General features: G+C 59.7%; 11 protein-coding genes across 11 annotated transcripts; 5 read left to right on the forward strand and 6 right to left on the reverse strand.

Moving 5' to 3' along the window:
- Positions 1-1918: 1918 nt before the first annotated feature.
- Positions 1919-3530, forward strand: BDZ90DRAFT_153092 (hypothetical protein). The gene has a single exon (XM_025503552.1). The coding sequence runs from the start codon at positions 2156-2158 to the stop codon at positions 3377-3379; it is 1224 nt and encodes a 407-aa protein (XP_025363224.1). The 5' UTR covers positions 1919-2155; the 3' UTR covers positions 3380-3530.
- BDZ90DRAFT_231593 (hypothetical protein) lies at positions 3514-7739 on the reverse strand. The gene is made up of 2 exons (XM_025505919.1): positions 4716-7739; positions 3514-4639 (listed from the first exon to the last, which is right to left on the reverse strand). Exons 1-2 carry the CDS (start codon positions 7611-7613, stop codon positions 3806-3808), a joined length of 3732 nt encoding a protein of 1243 aa, XP_025363225.1. The 5' UTR covers positions 7614-7739; the 3' UTR covers positions 3514-3805.
- A 195-nt stretch (positions 7740-7934) lies between these two features.
- On the reverse strand, positions 7935-9251 carry BDZ90DRAFT_245905 (branched-chain amino acid aminotransferase II; the record flags this gene model as incomplete). The annotated part of the gene is made up of 3 exons (XM_025507531.1): positions 7935-8589; positions 8672-8887; positions 8962-9251. 3 exons carry the CDS (start codon positions 9249-9251, stop codon positions 7935-7937), a joined length of 1161 nt encoding a protein of 386 aa, XP_025363226.1.
- A 335-nt stretch (positions 9252-9586) lies between these two features.
- Positions 9587-10843, forward strand: BDZ90DRAFT_153140 (hypothetical protein). Its single transcript, XM_025503553.1, has one exon. It carries the CDS (start codon positions 9611-9613, stop codon positions 10511-10513), a length of 903 nt encoding a protein of 300 aa, XP_025363227.1. The 5' UTR covers positions 9587-9610; the 3' UTR covers positions 10514-10843.
- Positions 10844-12970: 2127 nt separating this feature from the next.
- On the forward strand, positions 12971-13453 carry BDZ90DRAFT_231596 (hypothetical protein). Its single transcript, XM_025505920.1, has 2 exons — positions 12971-13108; positions 13169-13453. Exons 1-2 carry the CDS (start codon positions 13007-13009, stop codon positions 13268-13270), a joined length of 204 nt encoding a protein of 67 aa, XP_025363228.1. The 5' UTR covers positions 12971-13006; the 3' UTR covers positions 13271-13453.
- A 146-nt stretch (positions 13454-13599) lies between these two features.
- Positions 13600-17220, reverse strand: BDZ90DRAFT_231597 (ARM repeat-containing protein). Its single transcript, XM_025505921.1, has 2 exons — positions 15623-17220; positions 13600-15557 (listed from the first exon to the last, which is right to left on the reverse strand). The coding sequence occupies exons 1-2, from the start codon at positions 17185-17187 to the stop codon at positions 13736-13738; spliced, it is 3387 nt and encodes a 1128-aa protein (XP_025363229.1). The 5' UTR covers positions 17188-17220; the 3' UTR covers positions 13600-13735.
- A 105-nt stretch (positions 17221-17325) lies between these two features.
- BDZ90DRAFT_231598 (hypothetical protein) lies at positions 17326-17967 on the forward strand. Its single transcript, XM_025505922.1, has one exon. The coding sequence runs from the start codon at positions 17370-17372 to the stop codon at positions 17763-17765; it is 396 nt and encodes a 131-aa protein (XP_025363230.1). The 5' UTR covers positions 17326-17369; the 3' UTR covers positions 17766-17967.
- On the reverse strand, positions 17951-19390 carry BDZ90DRAFT_278964 (hypothetical protein; the record flags this gene model as incomplete). Its single annotated transcript, XM_025509134.1, has 1 exon — positions 17951-19390. The coding sequence occupies one exon, from the start codon at positions 19388-19390 to the stop codon at positions 17951-17953; it is 1440 nt and encodes a 479-aa protein (XP_025363231.1).
- Positions 19391-19722: 332 nt separating this feature from the next.
- Positions 19723-21229, reverse strand: BDZ90DRAFT_278965 (Creatinase/aminopeptidase; the record flags this gene model as incomplete). The annotated part of the gene is made up of 5 exons (XM_025509135.1): positions 19723-20307; positions 20388-20744; positions 20832-20948; positions 21024-21067; positions 21151-21229. The coding sequence occupies 5 exons, from the start codon at positions 21224-21226 to the stop codon at positions 19723-19725; spliced, it is 1179 nt and encodes a 392-aa protein (XP_025363232.1).
- Positions 21230-21500: 271 nt separating this feature from the next.
- On the forward strand, positions 21501-23097 carry BDZ90DRAFT_231599 (GroES-like protein). Its single transcript, XM_025505923.1, has 5 exons — positions 21501-21759; positions 21826-21926; positions 22015-22203; positions 22288-22837; positions 22897-23097. Exons 1-5 carry the CDS (start codon positions 21577-21579, stop codon positions 22933-22935), a joined length of 1062 nt encoding a protein of 353 aa, XP_025363233.1. The 5' UTR covers positions 21501-21576; the 3' UTR covers positions 22936-23097.
- Positions 23098-23160: 63 nt separating this feature from the next.
- On the reverse strand, positions 23161-24093 carry BDZ90DRAFT_259651 (alpha/beta-hydrolase; the record flags this gene model as incomplete). The annotated part of the gene is made up of 3 exons (XM_025508179.1): positions 23161-23408; positions 23474-23661; positions 23729-24093. The coding sequence occupies 3 exons, from the start codon at positions 24091-24093 to the stop codon at positions 23161-23163; spliced, it is 801 nt and encodes a 266-aa protein (XP_025363234.1).
- Positions 24094-24117: the final 24 nt, after the last annotated feature.

Genomic DNA, 24117 nt, shown 5'->3' on the forward strand with positions numbered 1-24117 from the left:
GGCCCGTCTAGTTTTGCGACATCCCGCTCCCTTCTTCTGCCCGTATTGGCAGGCCAGTCTCAGAGCTAAAGCGTCCCGCGGACAGCATTGGGAGACCATAAAGATGCAGGAGCTCACTGTGCACTGAGGCTGGGCTTGAGCATCATCACAGGCTCACACTTTGCGATGAGTGAGCAACGTCGTAGACTCAAGCTGCAATGAGGTTGACATTGAGGAGCCGCAACGCGGGCAAGGCGGGCAACGCGGAAAGGGTGGGCGAGGGTCTTCAATCGAGCGCGAGCTTCACACTATCTCCCTACAGCCGATGCCGGACGGCACCCCACTTCGTATCTCAGCAAAGACCGTCCGTTGTCCTCGTAGCCGGGCCGCCGTGCATCTACCAGTGGTAGTGATCAGTCGTTTCGTCAACAAGCAAAGCAAGCACGCTACCAACATTGCTCCCCCCAGTCGTGTGTGCCTCGTCTCGTCTTCTCCGCTACGAGTCGATCTCGGCGACCCGCTAGAGTGCCTCAGGATCTTGCTCCTCGCTTGGCCAGACAGACCATCGTCCAAAGACCGGCATTTGGATGGTTGCCTAGGTGAAAAGGGTTGCCAGCGGGCCGTGAGCCAAGAGTCACGTCCTACGCTCAAGGTTGCTCAAGGTTGGGATGACAAAACACCAGCACAGCCTTAGCGTGGCCTTGCCGGAGTCTGTGAAGCTCACAGGAGAGTTGTCAGATGGGCGGACACCATTTTCGTCTTGACGACGATGCCCGCTGCACGCGGAAACGGCAGCCTTTTTGAATCTGCTGTCTCACAAGAGTGCGCGGGCAGCGGCGGCGTATGATCAAAGAGCGGGCTAGAATTCAGAGACTGGCATGCGCCCGCTACAAGGACGAGGGGAAGCTTGAGTGAAGGGAGACTCTGGTTGTTCAAAGGAGTGTGACAGAGAGGGTCAAGGGTGGGGAGCTGCGACCCTGGAAATTGTGAACTGAGATCTCGGCGGGGTTGCAGTAATGCAAGCACGACTCATCGCAGCGGGCGGCGAGAAGCAGGCCGATCTGGATGAGGAGCCGGCCAAGACAAGGCTGGCGGCGGCCGATCAATGAGCGCATCACAGGACGACGATGCCTTGCTCTGTCTTGTCCGACTCAGTTCTGAGGGCCGCGGACAGTTGACGCCAATGCCGGCAAAGGGACTAGCTGTGTGAGACGTCGTCGAGTGTGACGACAAAGACGATTTGGCTCCGTCGCTCGCAGCAACCTGCCCGCTGCTGGCTCGCTCCTCCTCGCCCCCTCACTTGTGGTCTCATCTCAGTCGCCGCCTCGCCTCCTCACTTTTGGTCTCATCTCGCAATGTGCCCCTTGTTCGAGCTCGGTCGTCTCAGTCTCTGTCAATGTAACGCTAGACAGACTCCATCACTTGATCTCTCTCTGCGCTTCTGAACATCAATACCACTCGTCCATTCTTGTCAATACACCACCATCTCTTGCTCATCCTTCGGTCGCACGACCATCGAGATCGACCTTGGCGGCGCGAGGCATCTTCGACATTTCCTCGCGCTCTCTTCCAGCGTCGAGCGAGCGAGTGAGCGGACGACAGGTAAGTGGCCGCTCTTGAGATGATGAACAGCACATGTTTCGACAGTAGGGTCAGGCGTAGCGCGCAGCTTGCCGCGCAACGTCCGTGACGAGATGAGCATTCTTGTCACAGCAGCGGCAAGGATTACCTAGTCAGGAGGGTCGGCCATGGTCGAGCTCACGTTCACGATCTCGGCCCGATATGCGACTTCGGCGAGACTGGAGCGGCTCGAGTCCCTGATTGCCCTCACGCAATGAAATTGTGGGCACGAGATAGGCGCGGGAGCGGAAACGGGAGTGGGAGCGGATAGAGTGGTGCCGCTCAGCAACCGTACCGCTTCTCATCTTCGCTTCCATTCCCACACCTGTCTTGTCCTCTGCCATCCTCTCTTCCCACAACGATCCCGCTGGGCGGGCCGTGGCTGAGCGGGTGGTCACGACGACCTGAATATCGTCTCCCAATCTCGCTCCACTCTTCTCTATCACACTCCTCACTCGCGCTCACACGCTCCTTGGCGACTTTCCCATCGCTCTACTCCATCAGGTCAGACTCTCCTTCCCACCATTAAATTGACTCGACCGGCACGTCGCCCACGATGCCCAACACCTTCTCCCGCCTCGATGCGGCTTCTCTGCCACCTCAACCTTCGTCTTCCTCTACTCCCATCGAGGCACCTCGCGTGACATGGGACACCGCCCCGGACAGCTACTACCAATCCGAGCTCGCCCGCCAACAGCAGCTCGCTGATCAGCAAGCCTACGAACGGATGCGACTCCGGCAACGCATTGCGGAGGACGAGGCTAATCGCTCCATCAGCGATGCGCGACTGGATGATGCGACCGATAGGATCCTTGAGCTCCAACGACAGCAAGAAACGATGAGCAGGATTCGAGAGAATGGGAAACCCAAGGAGATGCATCCAGTCTACCTCATCAATTGCAAGGGATGCGGCGCTTTCCTCACCGACCGTGGCATGAAGGCTGTCCTCCTCCTCAGGCCCCACGTCACTCTCTTCTCCACGGACGTCATGCCGCAGAATTGCGGTCCTCTCTACGCTACTCAGAACCCAAGCATCTTGGCAAAGTCTAAGGGCGCTACCGCCGAGCGCACCTGCGAGTGTCTAACCCAGACGCTAGGCTGCTACGGCTGCGGATCTCAGATTGGCTACCACATCGCTTCTCCCTGCCGCATGTGCACCTCCAGTGTCAACCACGATGCCCTCAAGCGCGGCTCGAACGGGCATCGCACCGTACTGCATTGCTCCGAGATTGAAGTACGGGAGCGCCGCTATGTGCCCGGAGAGCCCGGTGTGATGAGCGCTCGTGCTGCCACGCCGCCCCTCGAGTGCCTTTCGGCCGCGGATTCACGTCGAGGGCCACCGCCAGTCACGCACGTCTACACGTACTACTACTACCATGGGCAGGCGATTCCACGTCACGTCATGCGAGAGGCACACCCCTCTAACTCGACCATTCCGCGCTCGCCGACCGTAGAGGACAATCTGGTCACCCTCTTCCGACGACCCCAAGAATCCGCGCCCCTTCAGCCCCTTGCCTGGGACCCAAATGGCAACGAGTACGAGGACAAGGTTGGCGGGCAGGGGAGCGGGGATAGTAGTCTTTCGCTCCCTCCAATGCATCAGACGGCACCGGGCGGCGCCAGTAGACCTCGACGAGGCGGCGCAGATGACAAATCGACGACGCTCAGAAGGATTGAGAAGGGCGGCCTGGTCTACTGGTCTGACCTGGTGGCGGGCGGCGAGAGGCCCGAGCCTTTTGATCCAGACTTGGTGCTGAGCATGCCCACGGCTGGGCGATAGGCCGCTCGAGCAGCGGGCCAGCCACGACTTCTACGGCCGGCTTCCACCACGACTCGCGACAGAACACAGTTTTCACTCTATCTCGGTCAGGTACCGATTCTACGCATTCAGCAGCACGCAGCTAGCAAACAAAGAAACGACTCTACAAATCTTAGCGCTACCTCTACACCACAACAAAATGCGACCGGACCGACTCGATAATTCACGCGACTCTCTCACTTCACCAAGCTGTCTTCTCATTTGTCACTTTCTCTCTCTCTCTGTTCATCACGTTCCTCTAATCATACAATCGATTCTTTCCTCATGGGATGCGCATTGCGACGCCGCGGTCTCCTCATGAGATGCGCATTGCGACGCCGCGGTCATTGCTATTTGCCTTCTCATCCCGCGCTCATCACTGCTGAATCATGGCAGGATCATGCGCCTTCACGCCCCCGTCGCCCCCTCCATCGCCAGCTGCGTCTCTCTCTCCAGTCTCCTCTTCCTCCTCCCCTCTCTCACCTTCTCCCTCCTCGCATGCTCCTCGTCCCTCAGTCTCTCCACCTCGCGCCACGGCCTCGAATCGACATTGAAGTACGCAAATGGCCCCAGAGGCGATCCATCATCGCGCTCGACGTCCGACCACGTACCGTAGATTGGCGCGCGAGTTCCCGGTGGACCGGCCTGGACGCCAGAGAGGGACCAGCGATCCGCCCCGTCGTAGGCGTGGGTGAGGCGCCACTGTAGTGCGACGATCAGAGGTAGGTAGCGGTCGGTGGGCGCGTGGTATCGGGCACGTTGTTGCGCAGGGTCTTCGCTGTAGATTGGACGGACGAAGCCGTGTGCCATTCCTCGGGCTGTGGGGACAGGTGGGGAGGGATCGTCCGTGTCCCAATCATCAGGGTCGGACTCATCGCCATTGTCGGCGGCTTGGGCGCGCATGGCTGCTGCAGCATCGAGGTCCGGGTGAGTGTAGGTCCGCCCGATGAATCGGAGAGTGGGAAATTGCGGGTCTTCTTCCCCATACGAGGCCGAGTCCGCAATGCCCTCCTCGCTTTCGGGTGTTTGCAAGTCGGCGGGCTTCAGGGTGAGGCGGAGAGCGAGGCAATCGCCCGTTGCTTCGGCGCGATGGAGAAGCTCGTGTGCTACTGGGCCAGAGGTGCCGGTGTAGGGCGGGGCGTTAGGGTCCATGCCGTACGGGCGAGACGAGATGGCCCAGGGCTCCTTGGCTTTGCCTACTTCTTCGGCTAGACGGGCGTTGTAGCGGAGGAAGTTGGGGTACTGCGAACGGGGGTACAAGGGGTGATGATGAGCTATTGCGTTGTCGTGAGCTAGTCGAGAGTTGAGCCACACTCACATCGAGGAAGAAGTAGGTGCCCATCCAGGTGGCAGACTCAACGTTGGCCCAGTCATGTACGGCAGGGGTGTCGTTTCTATCAGCTTGCTTCTCCTCTCCCTCCTCTTGCTCACCACTGTCCTCCTCAGCCATGCCCTCGACCTTGCCCTTTGGCTGCTCCTCGCCCCTCGACATTCCCCATCCCGCATGAGGATACAGAAGCCTCCTGTTCCTCTTATGGCAGCAAGCGTCCAGCGGACCCCTTATCTCAGGCATGACCAGTGCACGCCCGTTTGTGCCGTCGCTCGTGCCGCCACCATCACCACGGGCGCCGCGTGGCAGCATGAAGCCAGAACCCCAACCGCACCGATGGATCGCGTAGTGGAGGTTGGCGTGTACGACGAGCATGATGGATTCGGCGAGGAGCCAGTCAACGCGAGCGCGGGCCGGGAGAGTAGGCTGCTGCGGCTGTTGCGCTTTGCGCTTCTCTCTCTCATCTTGGAGGCGATTGCGCACTTTGGATCCAGAGTAGGCGCCAACATGGGCGACCATCCGAGCGAAGTTGTGTGGGCCCAATCCGCCAAAGGGAGGGAGCAGTCCATCGTCTGAGAAGGCGGCATCACTGTCATCTTCCTCGTCTTCGCTGCCGGAGAAGTCTTCATCATCTTCGTCCGTTGTCGCGAGAGGAGAGCCGGCAATTGCGGCTGTGCCGTTTGTGAGGACCGGAGCTTGCGTTGTGGCGGGGAGGTCGTCCTCCTCATCTTGGCCGGGCTGCCAGGTGACTCCATCTGCGGCAGCCTGAGCATCAAGCGTCTCCATATCCACGACTTCCTCGATGTCCCCATCGCTACTGTCGTCGTCTTCATCGTGCGCACCAGCGCCAAGCCCCAACTGCATCAAATTCAAGCCCGCGAAGGGCCCGCGACGCCCATTGCGCATCTCGGCGGGTTGGGTCCGGAAGGGCTTAAAAGGTCCCCAAGCGTTCTCGTAACCATAGCGGCCGGCATCGTACACCACTCCTCTGGCTTCGCGACGTAAAGTAGCGTCCCCGCCTGGACCTTGAGGATGGCCGAGGAAAACGTTGGATTCCTCAATCGAGTCGGCCGTTTCGAAGTCCAGTCCAGGTGTGAGTTCCTCGTCGCCATCGTCGTCTTCATCTGCAGACAAGTACTCTGAGTCATATTCAGCCCCATCGTACGCGTCAGAGGCGCTTTCAATGGCGCTATAGTCATCATCGTCCTCCTCGCTATCCACATTGTCCCCTGCAGCCTCCGCCAGCCTCCTGCTGTGCAGCCGGAACATAGCCTCATCAATATGCGGGGGCGGGTCTGCCTCTCCCTTCAACACGGCGTCTCGATGCTCAATGCTGGCAAAGAAGCCTTCCGCATAGGCGTCCTCGACCATCTCCCTAAAGTCAAAGTATTCGTCCATCTGCCCTTCGGAGTCGAGGCTTGGAGAGGGCGAGGGGGTACGAGATGCGCTATCCCGCTGACGGGAAGGGCCTGCCTTGCGGCGAGAGAGGTCTTCATCGTCGCTATTGAGTCCGTCGTGCAGTCGGGGCCGGGCATGTATCCCCTCACCCGAAGAAGTGTAGAGACGCGGGAGTTCTCCAAAGTGTGGAACACTCACCGCGGGGAGAGGCATGGCTGGAGCGTGTTGGGCGGACATGACTGACGGGTACTGGGCGTACTCGTCTCCATCGGCCGATTCATAGCCGGAGAAGAGGAGAGAATCCGAATCGTCTTCGCTGCCAGCAGTAGAGCGACGCATTGAGGGCTTGACCTTACTGCGTGAGCCACGTGAAGGGGTTGACTTTGGTTGAATGTCTTGCTGACTGTCATTCTTGTCCTCTCGCCTCTTGCCTTTTCCCTTGGCACTACGTTTGGCGGCCAGCCTACGTGCAGCAGCCTTGACCTCCTTCTGCTTCTTGGCTTCCTCGACCTGCCTCTTCTTCTTTGCCTTTTTGAGCAATCGATCCTTCTCCTCCTCCGTAGGAAAGCGCATCTGCCTCACGCCATGGAGCACGTGCAAGTGCGCTGCCGCCTCTTCATCGAGGCACTCTGCGAGTCCTTCAAGGCGGGTGGATGCCATCATGGACTGTTCGTCGCGGTCTGCTTGTCTTTCGGTAGGGAGGAAGGAGAGAAAGGATGGAGGCAGAAAGACGTCCGAGGCCGCGAGCTCGGTGCGGCGTTGTATGCGGGCAGAGCGGCGACGGCTGCTCGAAGTGGCGCCCTCCTCGTCATTATGACGACGCTTCTTGGCCTCCGTAGGTGCCATAGACTTTGCACCTCTGTTGCCGCTGTTGGATCGTGCCCTCTTCTTCTCCATATCCGCCTCCCTCTTCTTGGCCTTCTCTTCGCTGGCCTTGAGTCTCTTCGCCCTCTCCTGCTTTGTCTCCTCGTTCCAAACGGAAAGGCGCTTCACGTCCTGCCTGGGGTAGACGAAGGCCGCCCAGCGTCGATCGCCTACGTAGCTAGGTGGGAACATCGAGGCAAGGGTTGCGGCGCTGCGAGAGCGAGGGGCGTCCTCATTCCGGTCGTCAGCGGAGTCTCGCGGCAGACGAGAGTGGGTGGCATTGATGAGGCTATGGAGGGCGCGACTGTGTGACTTGGCCAGGTGAGGGTGTGAGCGAGCCCCGAGGCGCAAGTCCGTACGAGCTCGAGTAAGAGATTGGAGAATGGAGCGCATATGCCCAGCCTCCTCGTCTGGCAAAGCGTCCCATCCTTCGAGGAACAGTCGACGCCAAAGATGTGAAGGAGCTGTCCCCTCGCCATTGATGAGGGAGTTGGCGTCGCGGCATGTCTGCGAGAAGGAGGCGACATCCCGCGGGGAAACAAGCGCGAGGATGTCCAGGAGTAGTTCATGTGGTAGGGCCAGGATCGTCGGGCGAGGTGGCGGCGAGGGCTGCAAGTCGTCCATGGCAACGACTGCGGAGATGCGCGATGAGAGCAACTTCAGGCGAATAGAATAGTCGCGATGAGGTGTTGAGTGATAGGTGGGAAGGCAACGAGGACAGAGCGTCCCATTGCTGAGTCGAGATTTGGTGGGTGAGCTGACGGAGCAACCGAGCCCGCCTCTCGACTCGCAGCGGCACACGGCGCCCATTTCCGGCAGTCCGTCCGCCTCTGCGCTCAGGCCACTTGAAAAAAGCGGGCGAGCAGACGGCAACCTCTTCTCGCTCACTGACACGAAAATCTTCGCCCGCATTGACATCGTATTATCATCAACGCCGCATCGCCTCTAATCAACGAGTACCGACCAAGGATGCGACGCTCTCTCTCCCCTCTGAATCGCATCAATCTCACCAAGCATCGCCTTGGCCACATTGCCCGCGCCTCCCTCGCCCGTAGGGATCATGATATCACGCCCCTTGTACCCTACCCTCTCTACCGGGCTCACAACAGCAGCCGTACCTGCACCAAACATCTCCAGCAATGATCCGCGATCCGAGTGTGCCATCACCTCGGCCATGTTCATCTCCCTCTCAACAACGCGTAGCTGCTTCGGCAAACCAGCAATGGGTGCCGAGCCGCTCGCATGACCGCGGGCCAATGACAAGATGGAGTCGCGGGTGACACCGGGCAGGATCATGCCGTTGAGCGGAGGGGTCACCAGTTCGGTCACGCCGTCCTGTCCCTTGACGACGACGAAGAGGTTCATCGTTCCAACCTCGGTCAGCCAGGCCTCGTCGCCGAAGAGCCACAGGTTCTGATGGTACCCCTTGGTCGCAGCTTGCATCTGGGGCTTAATGCCCGGGGCGTAGTTCGCTCCGAGCTTGTATTGACCTACTCCTCCTGGCCATGCGCGGACCTGCGACGGGTCGGCGGAAAGGGATACGGGCTTGAAACCCGTTTTGTAGTAGGGTCCCACGGGGGAGGTGATGACGAAGAGGAGCCTGCAACGTGCGTGAAAGGGGATGGCGTCGGTGTCAGCAGGTGATGCTTCAGCTGTCATCTTTGTCTTGTGATTGTACGCACGCATCGCTCGTCTGGTTCACGCCCAGCGCCGCCTGAGTTCCAATGAGTGTGGGTCGAATGTACATGGAGTGACCAGGCTCGTTGGGGACCCACGTCGAGTCGATGCTGACCAACTTGCGAATCAGCTGCGTGAGCTCTCCGCCGTCGAAGGTGGGCAGGGCCAAGCGGTCCGCAGAGGTGTTCATGCGACGCATGTTCATGTCCGGGCGGAACAGCCTGCGCACGCAGAGGAGAGGGCGATGTGAGCGTCAGAGACATGAGGGCGCTTGAGAGCACGGCTGGCTGCTCACCGGCACTTGCCGTCCTTATCCTTGTACGCCTTCATCCCCTCGAAGAGACTGGGCGCATAATGGAAGATGACACTCGAAGGGTCCAACGTGAGGGGAGCGTAGGGCTGAATCTTGGGAGTGTCCCAACCAGTCTGTGAGCTCCAGGGTACGACGAGCATGTGGTCTGAGAAGCTCTGACCGAAGATGAGGCTCTCAGAAGGCGGTCGGGTGCGAGGGTTGGACGTCTGCTCGATTTGCACTTTTGACGAGTCGAGGCCGAGAACGGGCGAAGGGGCAAGCTCGCCCGTCATGGGGTCGATCTTGGTCGAGTAGCATCTTGAGGCGCTGGTGAGGGAGCGCGGTGCTGCGCGAAGAGCCCGAAGGCTGATGAGGGAGGTCATGCTGGGGAGAAGTGGTGGTGGTGGTGACGGTGAGAAGGAAGGTCCTATCCCAGCTGCCTCGACGTTGTGCAGCCTTGACTCGAGGTCTCGCAGCGCGGGGCCATATCGGCGCCGGCTAGTCCGACAGGATCGGCCCACACGACCCATGCCTCGGTCTCACTGTAAAGCCAAGGCCGCGTGGCTTTCCATGGCTCGCAGTCCGTGCGTTGCGTTGAGGCGGCGGCGCATCATTTTGGCGAGGCTCGCAACTTCTCAACCTAAGCGCCATCATGACAACCTCGAGTAGCGCTGCGCTGCGCTTCTGTCCCACGACATCAGCCTCGTCGTCCTCGAGGTCATTTGCCGGACACACCCTCATCCTCCCGACCATCTCCTCAGGCTCAGTCCCACAGCTGTGCGTCGACCTCCTCGTAGCGCATCGCCCCCTCTCCCTCTCGCGCGTAGGAAGCTTGGATGCAGGACAGGACTTGATACCCTTCGTGGGCGGCTCGGACGGTGAAGCGGGCATTTCAACGGCGCTCGATGTGTTCAGCTCATCGCACGGCGTGACGGTGGTGCAACAGCGCTCCCCTGTCCTCCGAGCGCGGCGGGCAGGCTTCGCAAGAAGGATGGCGGCCTGGGCGCGTGAAGAGGGTTTCGCGCGAGTGGTAGTATTGAGCAGCTTGGATGCCGCGCTGAGGGGCGATGAGGAGCTCGGGTCAAGTGGTGGGATGATGCACTACATGCTGGATGCGGATGGACAGGAGCAAAAGAAGCTCGCCAAGGTGCTGCAGCTTGCCGGGCCCGCCGTCAGCTCGAATCTGCTGGTTGGTCAGGGCGAGGCAGGCGGTTTGTCAACGTCATCTCCGCCCCAATCTCGTCTACCGTCCTCATCAGCAGGCCTGACGTCGCGATATCTTTCAGCGCTCAGCGGACCCGATAGCGGATCATCTTCCTCGCCTGCCATCCCGAGCGGCGCTCTCCTTCTCTGGGCTGCAGAAGGAGACAATCGAGGCGACGCCCACCGCATGGCGCATTGCGTCGTGGATGAGGTACTGCCAGGGCTGGGTTCGATGGGCAGGGCTGGACCTGATGCGGCACAAGGGTCACAGGAAGGCAAACAGGAGCTCGAGGAGCCGCAAAGCTGGAGGGGGCTCTATGGCAATGCGTATGACCAGGCGCTGTTCGGATGAGGGGTTATGAAGAAGAGGTGGCAATACGGCCGCGTAGCGGTGGGATGATGGCGGCAAGCGCGGCGAAGAGGCAAGTGAACGAGCTCTTTGATGGGTGGGGTATGCCTCTCACATAAACCAACTCCAGGCTACGGACGTTGGCCTGCTTCATTGAGCAATACCAAGCCACAACCAGCATGCCTTCTCGCTCTTTCTCCCGCCTGATCGTCGGCTCCTCACGCAGGGGAATCCACGCCTACTTCTGACCTGCCTTTCAAGCTGCCGATGCCGTCGCAACGGCAAGCCCACTTGGGGACTTATGGGTTTAGGGGCGGTGGTTTATTAAGTACAAGTGCAGAAGGCAATGTGCCGCCGTGCAAGGCTCGCGGTCTCATCAGCCCACTTGCACGGCGGCGGTAGGAGGCAAAGTGAGCTTACGATCCGCCGAGCTGATACAAGACCAATCGGAGGAGACGTCCTCCAATGCCACGTATTTTAAGACGAGTTGATCACGACACACTGCTTTCCTTCGCACCGTAATTGTCGAGGTTGTCTTGCTTCCCAACCACACCACACCTTCCACGACATCGCCTCACCAGATGGCCGCAAATCGCGTCAACAGCGCTGCAGTCGCGCTCCTCGTATGCCTCCTACTTCGGCCGCTCACATCAGGAATGGTTCTAGAGCCCCGATGTTGCGTGACTGGTGTCTGTTGCGCACCTGAGAGGTGAGCGACAGCAACAAGAGCGACACAGCAGCCTCGTCTCAACCTTTGCATTATGGTCCTAACCACCGATACCCTTTCCGATGCGTACACGCCCTCCCGCCCGCGATTGCGTCTCTTCTGACATTAATCCTGGCTCGCAGAGACCCCAAGTCTTGTCGCTGGCAGACCGATCATGACTGCTACGCTGGAGACAAGAGTGTCGACGCGGCGTGAGCATGCTTTATGCGCTCAACATGGGGACGAGACGGGACGCGCTGACCTGAATTGACCCTCTTCGATCTTCTGCGCACGGCTCATCTCTTCTCGCGTCGCTTCATCTGCAAGGTGCTGTCACCATTGATGGGCAGGAGAGGCAGGTGTGTGTGGTGCTCAGCAGGCTGATCAAGAATCGGATCGCGCCAAAAGGCGTTGGTGGGCTCGGAGACGACCGACATATAAGTGGGCACCGTGTCAGGCGCCTGCACGCGTCGAGATGTGGGCCAGCGGGCAGTGCTAAGCATCTCTCTCATCTCTCTGCGTCTTATCCAGCAGATTTGACTATAGGACGGCGAGCCTGCACACTGGTGGCGGCAGCGGGCTCAGCGGAGGGGACGGCCCGACATGACACGCGAATGATGGGCAACGGCCCGCAGTGGATCGCCGATGGCATGACGATGAGGTCGCTCTTGCGTGGCAGTTCCGCTTCTTTTCCCCTTATTGCTTGACCAATCTTTACCTTACACATCACCTTCACAAATCCTATCACATTCGCCGCCCTTGGCTCGGCGACTACCGCCGGCAGTATGAACCTTGTGCTCCTCTTTAAGACCGTGACGCTTTTGCTCGTCGCCTCTCTTCTCGCTGGCACGGCAGAGGCGTACTATACGACGGGATATTGCTGCCAACCCAAAGGCGGCGGTCAGTGTGCATGGCACGGGGCCGAGGGCTGCCCGGCTGGACAGACCACTACATCGGACAGCTGCTGCCATCGCAGTAAGTCCTTATCGAGCCTCACTGCAGCTTGCTGGTCATACGCTGAGAACGTGACTTCCTTCGTCGCCTGCCAGCTGCTTTTTGACCCTTCAGTGTGCGCTGTTCGGTGAGCATCGGTGGGCATGGTCGGCGTCACGAGGAGAATTGACCAAGGAGATGCGCAAACCATGACAGACAGTCCGTGTTCGTGGTGCTGCCAGAGCTGGGCGAGATGGCTGCTTGTGATTATCGACTTCTGTTCCAAGACTGGCCCTTGAGTGCGTCAACGCCGACGGTGTGATGTGTTCATCATCGCGTTTCGTTTTGAAGTATCGTCACCGGGTGTAAAAAAATTCGACTACAACTTGGTAGGCGAGCGCACCCACGCTCATCACCCAACCGATTGCGTGTCGATCTGGCACCAGCAACCTCAGTGCAACCGTGAGCAGCTGCTCGCATTCCTTCGATCCGGACGGGCTCCTCCGCATCGATCTGCGTTCGCCTTTGCCGCGCTACTGCTGACGGTACTCCGTGATCACTGCCGCCATCGCTCTCGCTAATCGCTGGCCGCTTGGGCGTCGAGCATCGCGCTAGAGCGTAAGGCGGCTCAACGCGGATCGTGACTACGAGCATCGCCTCGGGCCGTGATCATAAGCACCGCATCGCGCTGTGACGCTGAGCCCCGCGTCGGGCCGTGTGGGCGGTGCCGGTGTGGACGAAGAGGGTCAAGGGCGCAAGCTACAAAAGGGATGGTGCAGGGAGCCACTCCTTTTCCCTCCCGTCCAACATCATCTCCCACAACCGCCTTACCCCATCAGCACCAGCCACCAACCACCATGAAGCTTGCCACATTTAGCCTGGTCTCCATGTGCGCTTCTACGCTCATGCTCCTGGCTTTCATAGCTGTCACCGAGGGCAAGAAGCCCGGCGTTAGCGATGTGAGTCAGCTAATCTGACCTGAGTCAAGTATCGGGCTAACGAGAGGTGTTCTCACTTAGGTCTGTTGCAAGAGGTCGAACGGTAGTTTCCACTTGGTCCCCGGAAAGTGCCCTCAAGGGGAAGATCAGGTCTCCATTGATCCTTACTGTCGTCACAGCTGAGCCTCTGAAGTGGCAGAACACCAATCGGTGAGCACGTCCTCGTAGCACACTAGGTGCTAACAAGCGACCTTCCGCCCGTGCTTGAAGCTCGTCGGGCACAGGTGAAGCCCATTTGGTCAAATCATCGCTCCAAACCTCAACACGATTTCATCCGATTCCTCAGCACGAGGGCAGACAGCAGAGGCTCGCGCTCGTCATTGAAGGTGGCCGTACCGTAGGCGATCCTCAAGCGCGACGGGTTGCTATGCTTTGTTCATATCCTGCCTCCTCTTCTCCTTGACTCGACTCCGGCCACCTTGGCCATACGCCGTGGTGCTCAATCTTCATTGCCACCACTCAATCCAAGTCATTACTGTCTTCCTCGCGCGCTCAGCCGTCGCTGCAGCCGTGAGCTTGCCACGATCTCATCGCCTCATCACTCATGACATGCGCTGCATTGCGCTCGTCTGATTGGTATCGCACGCTCTACGGCTTTGATACTCCCCCTAACGAGCTCGCGAGCAGATCCCTTACCTCATCCGCCCCCTCTCTCATCCCGGTATCACCCAAACCCCATTCTCTACCCAACAACAACTCCTCTGCCCTGTCCACCTCACTCTCCTCTTCGCCCTCCTCATCACTTCTTGGCCACCTACTCGCGACCACTTGATAAAGCTTCTCGGCCGCCGCAGCCCGCACAGTTGGATATTTTTCGTGCGCGAGGAAGTATGTAGTAAAAGCAGTGAGAGAGCGTAAGGCCAGATCGGAATCCTCAAGCAGGCAAGCCGCCCCCAGCAGGCTGGCGTTGAGGGCGCCCGTAACGTTCAGCCTTGCGGGTGAGGTGACCTTGCCTATCGAGCGGGTGCTCAGCGCGAGGATGCGCTCCAGCTCAGGCCGGGCTTCTGACCCCATCGCTAGCACCACATCATCGTCGTCCAGCAGAGTGCTAAGAGTGGCAAAAACCGCGGTACAGACGCTGCTCTTTCCCCAGTCCTGCTCCGCCCACGTCACCAGGTCGCTCAGCAGCGCAAGCGGGCTGTACCCCTCACCTCGTTTCACGTAGTCGAGCAAGCTCTTCGCTACCACGCGCTGAGACATTTGCGTCTTTGTTCCCAATGCCTGGACCAGACCACGAAGCGCTTGGTGGCGATAGGCCTCGATGGAGAGGAGCGCGCGTACGGAGCGCGGGAAGAGGTAGGCTGGGTCTTTGAGCGTGGCGAAAGTCTGCTCCTCACCCAGCGCGGGGAGGATGTCGCTAAAGTTGCTGCGAATGAGCTCACTGCCGTGTGGTGCGGGCGAGCCGACGTAGAAGGTGAGCAGCGTGAGAGCCGCCTCTGCGCGCAAGTGGTCGATACGCTCCATTGTCTGTTTGCCGACTGCGGCGACGGCGGCGTGAAACACCACCTCGCTCGGCACCTTACCACGCTGCGAGAGTTCCCGCAGCCCACGCAGCGCCGCAAGCCGTACCCACGACCCAACATCACCGCGTTGATCCGTCGTGTAGTCATCTAAGCAGTGCGTAAGCGCAGCCCACACCTCGTCAAGCTGCTCACCGCCGCAAACGGCCACCAACGCTTGCGCAGCATTGCGCTTCGTCTCGACATGTCTGCTTGTCCCCACTACCTGCAGCAAGAATTCTTTCAACCTCTTGACCTTCGCCGGATCTCGATACTGTATCACTCCCAGTACCCTCACAGCGCTCTGCTGCTTATGCTGCGGCAATTTCTTCCAGCTCACCTCAGCAATCAGCCCCGCCATGAACTCATCGCAATCCCTCACGCGGCTCATGGCCTCCCATCCTTCGGCCACAGCATCATGCACCGCCTCCTCGCGCCGCGCCATTGCCAAGTCGAGAAAAGCGCGCCAGCCTACCTCATCCTCCGGCTCTGCTATGCAGGAGGAGGCGATGAGTTTGCACGCCGCAATGAGGACCGAGGGTTTGTCGCCTATGGCGTTGCGGAGGACGAGAGAGAGGGTGGAGAAGATACGAGACCGTAAAGCCTGGTTTTCGCTGCAGAGCGTCCCGAGCTCAGCGAGGGTGAGAAGGGAGCCGTGCAGTACATTGCTATCGCGTGACTTGGCATGCTTGCTCATCTGCGCGATGATGCGTGGCGCGAGCCCATCGACGTCGAGGGTAGCCACGCTCGCCACAGCTTTCGCTCCCATCTCTCGCATCGCTGGATCCCAGTGCACGACCGTTGTGTTGAGCAGATGGTCCAGTAGCGCGAGGCGATACTCGGAGTGCACGGCTACCGAGGCGCAGCATCTCAGAAAGGCGGTGCGACGGATACCGACGGAGAAGAAGTCGCTGCAAGCGGTCGAGCGACAAAGGGGTCAGCTTCAATCCTCCTTCTTAGGGCACGGCGCACGTACGTCTTCCCAATCACATCAATTCCATGCGGGTAGAGTCCCAAACGCCCCACCCCTTCTTGGAAAGCAGCACTCGCGGCGCGTCGAATCGAGATGTCCCGATCCAAGCAAGACACAGTCACCAGGGCCTTGGCGATTCCTTCTGCGTGCGGGCGCAGCACCTCCGCCGGGTAGCTGGCCCTCGCGATCCCCCAGAGCACATAGCACGCCGCGTCTCTCACTGCCGTACCAATGCTGTGTGATCCACGACGGACGTCAAAGAAGAGGGCGCGCAGTACCCATTCCAACTTCTCGTCCAGCTCAGCCGCAGCCAGCAGGCGACGCCGACCCAGCTCAGCTAGACCCATGCAGGCGCCCTGCCAGGTATGCTCGCTCACAGCGCTCAAGTCGGGGGTGCCGTCCTTCAAGCGTAGTACGTTGATCTCGAACAGCGCAGTAATCGCATCTCCGACTTGCGCTGTGAATTCCTCTGGCAGACGCTGACAGATGCGCGCGAGACCCTTGGCTGCCGAGTAGCGCACGATTGTATCCTTGTCCTCAAGGCCGGAGAGGAGTTGCGCGATGTAGGCGTCAATTTGCTCGGGTACGTCGGTGTGGGATACGGAGAGAAGGGTCATGCCCATACGCGCTGCGAGCTTGCAGCGGTAGCGATTCACGAGGGAGTTGCCGCGGAGTGCGAGCAAGGTGGGCGAGTCGTCCTCTTCTTCGCCGTGGTCACCAAGGGAAAGGATGACCTGGATTTGGGGAAGCAGGGGTACCACGATATTGGCTGGTGCGGCCTTGAGCAGTTCGCAGAGGACCTGCAGTACGCCTGTAGCCAAGAAGGAAGATGGCTGAGCAGGTGGTCTAATGCGCTCGGTAGCCCACGCGATGAACCAGGGCAGCCTCGTTTCATGTACGTCCCGCCGTTGCAGGAGCTTGCCGAGCGCTACGGCAGCTGCGTCTCGCTCCTTGCCTGGTGAGTCGAGGAACGACAGACAGACGGCGGTGATACGATCCGTCACGTCCCCCGAGCTGGTGAATTTGTCGAGGGAAAAGGGGATTATGCAGACCAGTGAGAGCCAGAGGAGGAGAACGTAGCGCAGCTGCCAGCCCTGCGAACGGTCACTTGCAGAGGCCTGCGCAGACTCGAGGGCGTCCACTACCGGCAACACATCGCTCACTTGATGAGGCAGGTATCGAATGATCGTCTTGTACCCCCTGACCTTGGTGTACGAGTAGAGCAAGGCTGCACTACGTGCCACAGCTGGGGAAGTGGCATCTCGTTGGCGGATGGCGGACTGGAGGATCTCCACCGGCGGGGTGATGAGGGAAGAGAGATGCGGATCTAGAAGGTAAGGCTGTTCTTGATACTCGTCGAGGATGCTGCGCAGCTGGGAGTGGAGCTTGTCGAGGTGATTGGTTGAGGGGCCAGGAGAGGAGGAAGAAGAAGAGGAGAGGAGCTCGTGGAGGATGGACAGGAATTCTTCGACGCGATGGAAGCTCGATAGCTGCTTTTCCTCCTCTGCTGCCAGTTCTGCAGCTTCTGCAGCTTCTGATGGCGGTCTTTGGGGCAGTGTTTCGGCCATGCTGACCGTGCGTGGTGATAGAAGAGGAGGAGGAGAGAGAGGAACCAAGGAAGGAAGTGTTGCTCTCGAGGGCGGCCCGCAAAATCGTCCTCTCCGCCCCTCTGTCCGTCTGCACGAGCCACCGCTGATCCGCCGCCACTTTGACATCTTGGCTCGTCTCCACCACCGCCAATTCCATCGCCATGATCGCCCCAGGCGACAAGAAATCGCCTGCTACCAACCTGAACCAGGATCAGCCCATTCCGTCGTACGCCGAAGCACTAGCCGGCTCGACCTCGTCTCACACCAACCCAGCCAACCTCGAGGCTCAACCTCCCGTACCTCAACCTGCGGCTGCACAGCCCGCCGCCCCTCCAGCTACTCCCAACGCGGCGCCAGTCATTGTCCTCGTCTCTGAAGATAGGACGGCTACCCAACGTGCAAGACGCCGCTTCTTGGCCGCTCTCTTCTACGCTGGGCTCTATTGGATTCTCATCACCATGCTGACCGCAGGCGTCACTGAGGCGGCCATGTACGACCCGGAGGGAGATTGGATTGTGGGGAAGTGGATGGCGAAGCTCTTTACGCGGCCCTCGTAGCACAAGCATCGAGGAATGGTCTGGACCCCGCACACGCCGCCTTCCTGAGCGACACATACACTCTTGCCCGCTCTGCCCCTTCTCACCGCTCACGCCTCACGCCTCACGCCCGCGCCACTTTGTTGTCACATTATCGCTACGATTGAAATGCTCAGCTCTATATGAATTTACGCCTTCGCGCGCTCTCATACCCACTTCCAAGCCCCTTCGTGTGACTCTGTCGTCGCCATCCCCAAGCTCACGATCGTAGCAATGAACCAGCGCCCCATCCACGCCACGCTGACCCACAGCCAGACCCACCGAGCCCACGCTCTCCATCCCTTCTCCTCACCACGCCCAGCCGGGGGAGGGCCGAGCAGCAGCAGCTCCAGGACGCACGCGACACCCTGTCCGACGAACAATGCCATCGGCCCAGGTAATAGGAGCACGACGAGGGCGTGCAGCGTAGAAGGAGGCAGCGGACGTATCCAGCGAATGACCGCCCATCCGTGCAGGCTACCCGTGATCACGAAGCTTCCCAGTCTACTACCCCACGCTCCCCAGCTGCGCGGTACGAACAAGCTCGCATTGCGCCACGCCGTTCGACGCACAAAGGGATGCCATCGTCGACCCCAAAGGTCGGTCGGCCCGCTAGCCAGGAGAGGGTGGGCGAATGCGGGCAGTAAGGCCGTAGAAGGAAGTATGTGGAAACGTCTTGTGAGGGGAAACAGGAAGAGCGTCTCCATCACCGTCCACTGTAGCGGTACGTTCAGGCCTATCCAAAGAGGAATGAAGCCCTGCTCCCACCATTTGAGCGCATAGAAGTTGTCCGCTCCTGTGCCCGTGCTGGACTGCGGGATCGAGCTCATCATGCGCATGAACATCGGCGCTCCTGCTGCGCTCAGCACCACGCTGGTGATCAGATAGGGTAGCCCCTCGCTCCTTGCGAAGAAGCGGTGGTGATGCGGTTTGGCAGGTTGAGTGAGAATGGGCAATGACCACTCGAGAGCGCGCTGCTCAGCGGGTAGGAACCAGGATGTGCCCGGTCGAAGGAGGGAGATGTGGTCGAGTGCCCAGAGGAGGCGCCGAAGCGAGAGGAGGGGGTACTGTGAGTGAGGGACCACCTTCCACTGCATCAAGGTGTCCTTCGAGCTGGCAACCTGTGCCTGTCCATTAGCTTCGCCTCCCTCCTTAACACCCCTCAGCAGCTTGCTCCCAGCAGGAACGATCCATCTCGGCGCTCTGTCCCGCTCTTCTCCATCCCACACGCTCACAACGCAGAGATCCGTCATCCTCGCCAAAGCATTCCAGCCGAGGAGGGGCATAACCATGTCCCTCAAAGGGGCTCCGAGGCTCACTGCAGGGTCGATGGAGAAGTCGACGCTGAGCTTGACGACTATAAGCCAGGAGATGAAGCGGAACCATTTCCACGCCGTCGTGTTGGTGCGCTCAGGTAGGGTCATGGCGGAGAGTATGCCGAGGGCAAGGCATGTTGAGAGATAGCTGACTGCGAGAAGAGATCCAGAGGCTGGACGAATTGTCAGGTCCGGGGGAGGAGTGATGCCAAATAGGACTGAGCGCAGCCAGTCCAGGTGCAGAGAGGTGGTCAGGAAAGGCAGCGCGGTCGAGGACAGGGAGATGGGCATGCTGGGTGAGGATGCTGATGACGAGATGCCTTGTCTAGTTGAGCAACATGAAGGCGTGCCCTCGTGGGCAGCCTAACTACTCTATATGCTGAGGGCAGGGCCGAGATCGATTTCGCGGTGTGAGTCGGGAAGAAAGGATGAATATGACGGACCGAGCGTAATCACGCATGGCTCGAGCGCAGCCTCAGACGGACGGATCAGGTTCACTCGCTCGCGTGGCTACGACACGGCCTCGGCGCATGCGATTGACTGGCTTCTCATTGCGTTCAGCCCCGCCTCTACCATCCCAGCGAATGCACTTGTTAGGCTAGCTGCCTTGCTGACGCTCGCAATCACGCCTTCTTCTCAGCGCTCGCCGCAGCCGCCTTCTTCGCGGCCTTCTTGCCCTGCTGCCTCACCGGCTGAGCCAACAGCGTCTTCAGTCCCTCGTCTTCAACGCTCTTGCCGCTCTTGACCACCTCGTCGCTGTACCACGAAGGCTCAGGCGTGACACGGATGGCTCCCTTGGCCGTCACGACTGCGGTGAAGAAGAATTGCGCCGTCACCGCTCCAGCCGCACCGTCGTACTGGGCGTCAAACGACGTGAGCAGGTTGTGGTTCACACACTCCCTCACGCCCATGGTTCGCCCGCGTTCGTCCTCGAGCATCGCGATGGTGAAGGGGAAAGCGCCGGCCTTCTTCTGGATCTCGCTGAAGACCTTGCGCGAGGTGGCCATCTTGAGGAGGTAGGTTGAGCCAGTCTTCTTGTAGATGGTCGTGGCCCCCTCGTCCGTCTTGGGCTTGCCCTCGGCGGAGGAGGTAACGGAGATGTCGACCGCGAAGACGTCGCCCTCGTCCAGCTTGAATGCCTCGGGGCGTTGCTCGGGGGCAGCGTTGAGGACGATCTTCTTCTTGCCGTCAATGACGTTTTGTTCGACCTGCGAGCGAGGCGCGGGGATGTGAAGGTCAGCATGAATCCTGGGAGCGTGGGAACCAGGCGTGGTTCTGGGTCGCTCACTTGATTGGTCTGCATCCCCTCGACTGCCCTGCAGCCGAATTGCTTGATGGCCTTCTCCACCTCCTTGGACACCTCCGTCGTGATGGCTCCCGGCTTCAACAATCTGATCGCCGCCTCTGCACCAGTGAAGGCGGCCTTGATCGCATCGGCCGCAGGTCCCTCGGCGGGCTTGCTCTTGTCCGCTCCAACGACGATGGTCTCGGCGCTGATGGCGGGGAAGCCGTCAATGTGAGCGCCGAGTTGAATTTTGACAACGTCGCCGTCCTTGAGGGCGGTCTTGGCGGCGTCTGAGTTGGGGAGAGGAGCGTTGTTGCAGATGATGTTGTTGATGGAGATCGTCGTAGGGAAGGCGGATCCCTGCATGGGCGATGAGGAGAAGCAAGTCAGCTGGTGCCGCTCGGCGAAGCGTATCGTGGTCTCTAGTCTCGCCCCGCTTAGCCTCACCTTCTGCAGCTTCTTGTCTGACTTGTAGACGGTCGAGGTTCCCTCCGCTACGGCATCGTCTCCGACCTTGCAGAGCTCGCCAACCGTGGAGCCTGCCTTGGCGGCAGCGATGACCGACTGTGTATGGGCACGAGGGGAGCAGACGTCAGATCGCTGCTTCATCTGTCCTCAGACGCAGCATCCTCGCCGTACCTTGAGAGCCTTAGCTCCAATGTCACCAGCGACCTTGTACTTGGCTGTGAAGGAGAATGCAAGTCGATCAACGTCAGCAGCCGAATCAATCCTCAGTATACGCGGACGCGCACGCGTCGACACTCACTCAGAGCGGCATCGAGGGCAGCAGCGGCCTTGGCTGCTTCGTCCTGCTGAGGCTGTGTTGCTGCGGGTGCGCTCATTGCTTGCTTGCTTCTATGTGATGATGAGGACTGATGCAAAGAAGCGGACAAGCCGCCTCGTCCTCTCAGCCTCGCCTGACTGCATTCTTCGCGCTCGCCTCAAGCAGCAACCAACCACCTCGGTGGAGTGACCAACGACGGAACGGGAGGGGAGAGGAGAGGCGACCTCTCCGCTGCCACATGGCCGCGTCGGCACACGACATTCATGTCGGAGTCCGCTGCCGGCTTCCCCGCACACGCACGGCCTTGCCGGCAAGTGGACCAAGCACCAGCAGCTGACCCCGCACTGTCGCTCCACCAAATCACCATTTCCTTATCCTGTCCTCTTCCCCCCCCCTCACTCTGTCACGATGTCATCCTCCGGAACTATGAAGGCAGTCGTGGTCAAGGAGCCCTACAAAGTCGTCGTCGAACAGCGCCCGATCCCCAAGCCGCAAGATGCGCATGATGTCGTAGTCAAGGTAGAGCTCGCGGCTCTGTGCGGGTCGGATTTGCACGTCTATCGTGGCCATCAGCCTACCAGCTATGATTTTGTGCGTGCGTGCGAAGTAGCGAAGTTCATGAGATGGAGCTGACCTTCCGGTCCCTCGATCGCGCAGATCATGGGTCATGAGCTGGTAGGCCACGTTCACGAGGTCGGCGAGGGGGTCAAGACCTTCAAGAAGGGCGACTACGTCGTCTGCCCATTCACAGTCAGCTGGTGAGGCGCGGACATGCTTTTCACTGGGAGTTCTCTGATCTCGCGACTGACGGTAGTGAGGCCTCCTTCTCCCCGTTGACGCGCTTAGCGGCAACTGCTTCTACTGCACCCGCTCGCGTACCTCGCGCTGCGAGTCCTCCAAGCTTCTAGGCTGCGCAGTCCTCGACGGCGCACAAGCAGAGTACATCCGCATTCCCATGGGAGAGACCTCCCTCTTCCACGCCCCAACAACCGTGCCCAAGGAGTCGCTCATCTTGATGGCGGACATCTTCCCAACGTGAGTGCCCGCCTCACCCAAGCAAGGATCAGCCTTGTACTGACAGCCAGCGAGTCATATTTCACCCTCGGGCACACGCTGCAGCGGCTACTTCGTTTCGCGCAACGCCTATGAGATGATGAACGAAGCCGAACGTCAGGACACCACCGCCATTGTAATCGGCTGCGGGCCCGTAGGCCTCTGCGCAGTAACGGCCGCCACGCACTTCTTCAAGAACGTCTACGCAGTCGACTCGGTACCCGAGCGTCTCGCCGCAGCAAGGAAGCACGGCGCCAAGGATGCGTGGAACTTCAAGGAGGTCGACGTACCAGCCAAGGTCAAGGAGCTCACCAAGGGTCGAGGGGCGGATGCGGTGCTTGAGGTTGTGGGGCATCTCTCTGCGCTGGAGATGGGAGTACAGATTGTGAGACCTTGGGGTATCATCAGCTCGTGCGGGATCCACACGCATGAGGTCAAGCTCAAAGGTTTGGACCTGTACAACAAGAACATCCGATTCCAATTCGGCCGTTGCCCAGTTCGGGCGCTCTTCGGGGACGCATTGGAGATGTTGGCGCAACATGGTGAGATGTTCAAGGGCTTCGTGGAGAATACCGTGTCTATTGATGAGGCGGAAAAGTGGTATGAGTTGTTTGAGGTGAGTGCGCGCGAAAGTGGGATTGGTATAGATGCTGATGTCTGCTCTCTGTACCGCAGCAAAACAAATGTCTCAAGACGGCATTCAAGATGTCCTAGCCTCTCTCACTCTTGCGGAGCCGTATGCTGTCCCACAGGAATCGCAATTCTTGAGCTACGACGTCTGGCCTTGCCGTTTGAATGAAGTGGTCTGCGCCACCAGCGACAAGAGGCCCACGAGCCCGCTCTGGTGTCGTGAGAGTGAGAAGAGAGCGGTTGTACTTGCGTAGAGAGGGCGGGGAAGGGTCGTGATGGCGGTCAGCTTCAGAGGCGACTGAGGTCCCATCACCCGCCACTGCTTCGCATGCTCACCTGCTCCCACCGAGGCTCGAGGTAGTTGCGCGTCGCCCTTTGCGGCATTCCCAGCTTGCGCTCCATATCCCTTACATTGACATTGCGGTCATGCGCCACAACGATGACACAGGGCTGACGTGTCTTTGATGCTAGCTTGGGCTCGTCGTCTCTCGGGAGCAGCGAAGCCACAGTGCTGCGATCAAAGCCTTCAGCGTTGGGTAGGGATGGGTGGAAGATGCCTGGCGAAGCAAGGAGACAGGGCATGAGTCCGATGCTCTTATTCACGTCCCCGGCGATCACGCACGTCTCGAGATTTCCCGGGCTTGCTTGAGCTCGTCCAGCTCCTCCTGAGAGGGTTGCTCTCCATCCCGCGGCTGATAGATGGAAACAAAGTCAGTCGATGCAATCATGGGGTCGAGGAAAAGGATGCCCTCGATGCTGGCGGAGGGGTACTGCTGCGCGTAATAGCGGACGATGGCTCCACCGATGGAGCTGTGCGGCCGTCAGCTGTCAGTCTGTCAGGCTGTAGGTCAGTCTGCAGACCACACTATCAGCTCACTGAACGACAAAGATCATTGGCGTAGGGTCGACCTCCTCTTCGCTTCCCAAGCAATGCCTCAGCAAGTTGCGTAGATCTTCAACGACGAGAGGCAATGTATGCACTCCTTGTCGCGGGTCCTTATCGCTCTGTCCAGCACCAAAGCGATCGTAAAGCAGCAAGTCAAGCTCATCGCTGCCGTCCTCGAGAGTGGTGAGGAATTGGTCGACAGCTGGGAGAAAGCTCGAGACAGGCTGGACAAGGCCGTGCAGGAATACGAGGAGCGGGCGTCGAGGATTGAAGGGCTGACGACGCAGTGCCACGCTCATACATGCCGAGCCTGCCGATGTGGGAATGGTGACCCGCTCAAAGGCGATATCGCTCATTGTGCACAGTCACTTGCGTTGCTA

This window comes from Jaminaea rosea (genome assembly GCF_003144245.1).
Source record: "Jaminaea rosea strain MCA 5214 unplaced genomic scaffold BDZ90scaffold_4, whole genome shotgun sequence".
Taxonomy (NCBI): domain Eukaryota; kingdom Fungi; phylum Basidiomycota; class Exobasidiomycetes; order Microstromatales; genus Jaminaea; species Jaminaea rosea.